Raw genomic sequence first — 6,535 nt, forward strand, 5'->3', positions numbered from 1 at the left:
CTTCACTAACCCCTTTGAAATCCATCAAAATCAATACCACGTATCGCCTGTCTCCATCAACATCCTTACCTCATTAGCCTATGGTTTTTGGTCGTTCATTTTCTTTTTAAATTATCATCAGATCTAAAATATTCTAAAGGACAAAAAGGGATCAAACAAGGAGATATAAGGAATGAGAATGTGGAGGTGATCGAGTGTTACTTTAAAATGCCTCAGTTTAAAATATGCATCCTTATCAAAGCATATTTCTGAAAAATAAAAGTCTGCTAAGATTGAAAAACTCTTTTGTGTTTCATGAAAAATTTGACTTAAATCAGAAGACTCGAGGTATACATCTTCTCTGAAGATATTTAAAGCTTAAATTCCTAGAAGTACTTCTTGAAAATCTCTTAATAAAAGTGAAGTTTTGAGTGAAGTAAAAAGAAACCGAAATATATCAAGTATTGATTATAAAATGGAAAAGTGGTTTATTAAGCAAATACAGAAATGATCGAATCATGCAAAAATACAAATATCTGATAAATCTTGAGGCAACAGAGTATAGGCTTCATACGGAAACAAGGAAGTTTACATTTCTTCGCTATAGACTTTAGGTTTTGTATGGAAAAGCAAAGTACATATATGAACGAAAGAAAATCAATTTTTATATGATGAATTTACTTGACACGTAACACGAGAGAAGTATTTAATGAGAAATGCGAGTTGCTAAAAAGTAGACATCCATTCAAAATCTGCAGGAAGTCTTCACATCCCACGAAAGATAAATCGATGTTTGAATCTGCTAAAAGAATGAATTATAACGAACTAACTAACAGCTGCAACGGAAGCTGTGTTTCTAAGAATCCTATGGTGTTTCACTTTGTTTTCTAAAATTCACCGAAGACAAATCTGACCTGCACAGAACGTGTCATCAATATTAAGACTTCATATCCCGTACACCGTCGCAAACTTGGGATTGGGATATATAAAAAAAAAAAACATTACAAAGGACATCACAGTTCATTCTGTCCTTTAGTTATATGATTTGCAATTCATTTAAATATAACAACCATTAGCCTACTACGACACGAAAGATGTTACGAAATATCACAATTGAAAAAAAAAAGGTTATTACCTTATCCGAGAAGAAATAACTTTTTTTCTTGAGCAAAATATGAAACAACAAGGCCGTTCAAATTATCTTTTTCTAGTTGTGAAGTGAACTACATTGAAATTACTTCGAAAGAATCAAAAGTTTTACAGTATTTAATTCACATTTTAAGCACTGTATGTACATAAATCAATTGGAGGAGCAAATCCATTCTGTAATACATATGAATTTTTTTAAAATAACGTGATGCCAGTGCAACTGATAGACAACTGATATAAATATAACAGTTACATTGTAGCTTAGAAACATAATACATAAATTCTTAGCTAAGTTTTTAATGTACTTGAACTTTCCAATAGTATTTATGCACCTAGATCGCCGACAAACCGTTCCTCCACTGATCGGCTTAAGCCACAAGGCCTTCGAAATTCTTGGCCACGTTCATGTATCCATTTGTTTGAGACCCATTTCGAACCGATTAATACAGGACATGCAGCGTGACGCGTTCTTAAGTCACCCTCACCACTGCGCAACAGATTATACCAAAATAGTGCATCGTTCTACATAAGGAAAATTTTTTTAATTCAAGAATTTGATCCTTCATAGTTTTAAAATCAGGAAAATTTTAAATTTAGGAGTCAAGAGTTACTTGAAAAAATTTTACTCAAATTTAATCTTCAATTTTACTCAAATTTAATCTTCAATTTTCTAATTTGATCGCCATTTCTCAATCAGAATGATAGGAGTTTTAAATGTCAATATTGACCAAATCACAGAAATAACTAACTTTGGAAGGCATAACTGTTGTTTTGACTTCGGTAAATACGGTGGCACCTCCTGATTCAGGCTGCGTCATCTGTAGATTTTTTCCTTTTTAGAAAATTCCCATCTAAGAAGCAAACTGTTTCAGCAGTAGTTATAAGCTGAAGAAACTCAAGGGTCCGAAAAAGTTAAACCAAAAGCAAACTGGAAATTTGAAAAGATATTTAAAAACTTTAAATTTGAGAAATTTAAAACGCATCAAAGTTAAATCGAGTGACCTTGGAAGGTTTGAACTTCACGGAATTAAAACTTCACAGAAATTAGCGACGAACATTTCTTTTTTTTTCTAGACTTTTTTAGGCTTTTTAAATATCTTTAAAAACCATTACATTTTTTTCTAATATCAACAGAATACTCACATAAAATAACAATGTTGCCAAACGGTTTCCCGTGTTGAGCGATTGAAAAGCGTTCACCTCCTCCCTCTAGATGAATGTGACATTATTTCAGCGTGATAAAGTATTCAGTGCAATAATGAAAAAAACAAATTAGTGTTGGAAAACTTAAAAAAGCTTTTGATTAATCAAAAACAACAAAACTTACTCTTGCAAAGTCAAAATGAGGATCGTAATGACCACCAATACCATAATTTCCAACCTAACATTTATTTCATGAAAAAAACAAAGTAGTAAAAACTACTGTATAAAAAAAGCATTGTCACTATGATGACTACAGTTCTTGCCAGAATTAAACAGTATCTGATCAATCTTATAGCAATACTGCAATGTCAGAAATCTCTTCAAAAGAAAACTGCCATTAAGGAATAAAATTTTTGGATAGTGATCTATCATAAAAATGTAAATTATAGGTGTGGAATTTGGGAACTCAGTAGCAGAAAAGTAAGCGTGGCATGCATGAAATATTAACTAGTGAACTTTGAAGTTCGTACTTTGAGTAGAGTAACAAACCTGCAATTCCTCTGAAGTCTCTTGCTCCAAATTAGTCATCAGATCAATTCTTCTATTGATTCGATGGACAATTTCGTGTTCCTCGTCTTTCAGCCATGCGCTATAAATAAATGAACAAATCATTCGCTTTTCTCTGTTGAATCGTACTTCTTACAAATGAATAACGTGAAAAATATTGAAATAATTTCATAAAAGTCACAAAATAATGAAAGTTTTAAAATTTTTTAATTTTTTTCAAGCATTCAAGCCTATTTGGATATATCGCAAAAATGGTTAATGAAGTCTCATTTCCCTTTTTTTCCTCTCGTTTGCCTACATTGACCACCATACCTTTCCGAGAACTTTCACAGGTTCTTTTTTTCCGTTATATTACTTTTTTAAATTTAAGAAAACTATCAAACTATGAACGTAATCGAGTATTCAACTAACCTTTTACTTGTTCGGTATGACGCTGTTTCAAGTTCACCAGTTATTGAGTTTTGCACAGTAGCTCTTCGCAACTGTAAGAATAATAAATATAATACGAGATAAGAAGGTAGAGAACAAAAATTAGAAAAGAAGTTGAATTTCGATTCTAAAAATCCTTATAACTGATTTGCAAGGAATGTCTCTTAAAAATTCTGTATAAGATAGTACAGGAATGAAATACAAAGAAAAATCAGTATTAATATGTTTATTAAAATAATGGATACTCTTGGTGTCGCCAACATCTGAATTATTGTCACTTCTTCGTCTGTGATAACATCACGAAAGAATACGGCAAGCGGACTGAATCTCAAAATCTCGACTTTGAAAGGAGCCAAACGCAAGAATGGACGATCCATTTTGTAGTAGCAGTACAGTTTTGAAGTTGCTTTAACGCTCTGAAAATTTCTGTTTCAACTGAGAAAATAAAAGTTAAAAAATAACAGTGAAGCGCAGATGGGTGCAGGAAATCTCCCAAATAAAGATTCAGGAATTTCAGAATCTAACAGAAATTCATCACTTTTTTTTTGCCTAGAAATCGCAACGAGTCAAGAGTAAGAGGCATACAACTATTTTTTGAAACTTTTAAACGTTTGAAAAATGTCTTAGATCAAACCGTTTATCATTTGCATAAATTTTTGTCCTCTGGACACTTTTTATGTTTATTATGAGGTAAGCCAATTGCACACAGCAAAATCCGAACAACGGCTGATCATCGATTTTCCGAATGGAACTGTGTTAGCAGTTTTACTACCACTTTTAATTTTACTTCTTGACTGGGCTATAAGAAGTGGATTAACCACCTGACAACATATACTTTCTATTTTGGATTTTCAATGAGTTATTTGTCAATGTTTACCGAAACAGTTTTGTTCAAATGTGAGCAAGATACAAAAATTACCACGGGTACTTCATTCCTACATAAGGCTTCGTACATGTCATGTTCCGTTGTCTTCAAGCCATTCTTAGGCCGGGGATTAGTTACCGGGGGGATATTTCGTCGATAGTCAATCGGCTTTACACCATCCTCCGCCAACAAGTCCTCATACCATTTAATGTTGTTCCTTGCCCGCGGATGATTTGGATCTGTGATGAAGAGAAATATTATTTGATCGTGAGCGTTAATTAAGAAAAATGGCCTGACCTAAATTTGAATCCGACCCCCTTAGCTTTTTATATTTTGTTTTTTCGTTTCTATAAAATATACCACTACAAATTTTCGACAGATAACCTAGTGAAATAGAATGTGATACTTGACTAATCCAATTTCAAAATTTGAAATTAAATTCAAGTAATTAACGCCATGAGATATAGTAAAAAATTACCAATTGTATACAGCTGTTCAGTAAGCAGTAGGGCGCGTTTCAGATTACCTTGTTTGAACAGCGCAAAAGCCAAATATTCCAAAATTTCCTTTAATTGCACAGTTTCGTGCGGCATTTCAGTCCGCAACCGTTCCTGTGCCTCTTCCATCCATATTACGGTATGGTAATAGTCATTCACATTGTATGCTGCTCGACCAATATCAAAACAATCCCTGGCTGGAAACTTATTAAATTTTCCTTCTTTTATATAAAATTCGTACATAAAATTCTTAGAAAAATAGTTCGTCTTGACTCATAATCTCTCTATATTCTGAAGAAAAATACTAATTAAAACAAAAAACAGTCATATGTGCTTATTTATATCTTATTCAAATGTCCTTTTCATATTTTACATATAATAATCTTTATGGATCCGAAACTTTTTCGATAGTCAGAAGAAAAAATAACAACAAATACACTTTCAAATAATTACAAACTCTTCATTCACCCATTTTGCCTTCAAGTTTAATAGTAGGATTTGACACCTGACTGAACTCCTGGACTCCATTTTAGCAGACAACTAAAAACTTATCCGACATTACAAAACATTTATAAGGGTAAGGATCAGAACTGCTCGAAATATAAGGAATGGAGTTTTCACTTCACAAAACATTTGTTTTCAAACCTGTAAATGGTTGGACCACAGAAGCATTCAGAATTTTCCCGTCAGCTATCTCTTTAACATTCAGCCGATAGGTATCTTGCAGCCGAAGTAAGGCTATCGCAGCTCCATCCAAATCTTCCTTAAAAATTTCTTTCTTGGCAGTCAGAGGTCAATGTCCCATTTTGTATTAAAAACTATTGGAAATTCATCCCATAAGTCTTCCCAAATCATACATAATTCACAGATGTGATATGAACTTTCCTTCTCATGCAAATTATAGAATTGAGAAATAATATGCCAATATCACAAAGTGGGATAAGTTAAGGACCAAATTTACGCAGAAGGAGTACCATAGTGGGGTTTTTCACATAATTCACTGCTCGCAATTCTGAAATTTCCTTTAACAACTCTTCACCAATATCACTTCCTGCCAACCGTTTTATATTATTCCATTCCTCAATCAGTCTTTTGATAAGTAGATAAGCACTGATTGGATTGCTTAGCACTCGCATATCATTTCCCAGGCTATGATCGTTTCGGTGTTTTTTTCCCATTGAAAGCCTGAAAAGCAAAAATAAAATCTGAGAGATCTAAGAAACTTGCAGTTCACGAAGCGAGACTGAATTCATGTTCTTCTGGTAATCGATAAGCCCCTTCACCACTTAAGCTTATTTTTGAAACAGATGGAGTGGAATAGCTCATAGTAAACCTAGTAAAATTATCGAAGTGGACAGGGGACATATTTCGACACCAGGGAACACTTGTTTGTTATAATTCAACTGCTGCAGTATTTTAAAAACATCTAAAAATTTAACCTTCAAATACATACGAACAAAACCAACTGTTTGATTTCATTCAAACGTAGCTGGAACCTTTCGATGTACATATCCAGCAAATCAGGAATTCCTTTTTCAGCTTCCAGAAGTAACTCCATTTCTGCGACCGATGTAAACAAATCTGCATGTGCAGCACTCTGTAGTGCTAAGATAAACACCACAACAGCTATCATCATTGGCTTCGGAAAACAGCAAGTACCAGAATACCGTATGCTGAAGATATCTCGAAGCTTTCCGAACAAATATGTTGTAATAAAAGAAATAGTACAATTCTTGCAAAACGTTAACATTTGATTTATTCAAATTCATTATAATCTGGATGACTCAATTTATTACCTCTGCTATTCATTACCTATTGCAATTTAATTGAAGACGATTACAAAAATTTGCATCAATGCGCGGTTTAATATCATTTGATATGAGCCTTCTTTGTATGTTAGGTCTCT

General features: G+C 33.2%; 1 protein-coding gene across 1 annotated transcript; it reads right to left on the bottom strand.

Annotated features, from left to right (window-relative positions):
- Positions 1-1,266: 1,266 nt before the first annotated feature.
- Positions 1,267-6,298, bottom strand: LOAG_06927 (prolyl 4-hydroxylase 2). The gene is made up of 12 exons (XM_003142461.2): positions 6,096-6,298; positions 5,604-5,814; positions 5,275-5,392; positions 4,611-4,826; positions 4,187-4,371; positions 3,513-3,683; positions 3,250-3,320; positions 2,821-2,920; positions 2,456-2,509; positions 2,272-2,337; positions 1,878-1,946; positions 1,267-1,650 (listed from the first exon to the last, which is right to left on the bottom strand). The coding sequence occupies exons 1-12, from the start codon at positions 6,263-6,265 to the stop codon at positions 1,453-1,455; spliced, it is 1,629 nt and encodes a 542-aa protein (XP_003142509.2). The 5' UTR covers positions 6,266-6,298; the 3' UTR covers positions 1,267-1,452.
- Positions 6,299-6,535: the final 237 nt, after the last annotated feature.

Source organism: Loa loa (assembly GCF_000183805.2).
Source record: "Loa loa unplaced genomic scaffold supercont3.58, whole genome shotgun sequence".
Lineage (NCBI taxonomy): Eukaryota > Metazoa > Nematoda > Chromadorea > Rhabditida > Onchocercidae > Loa > Loa loa.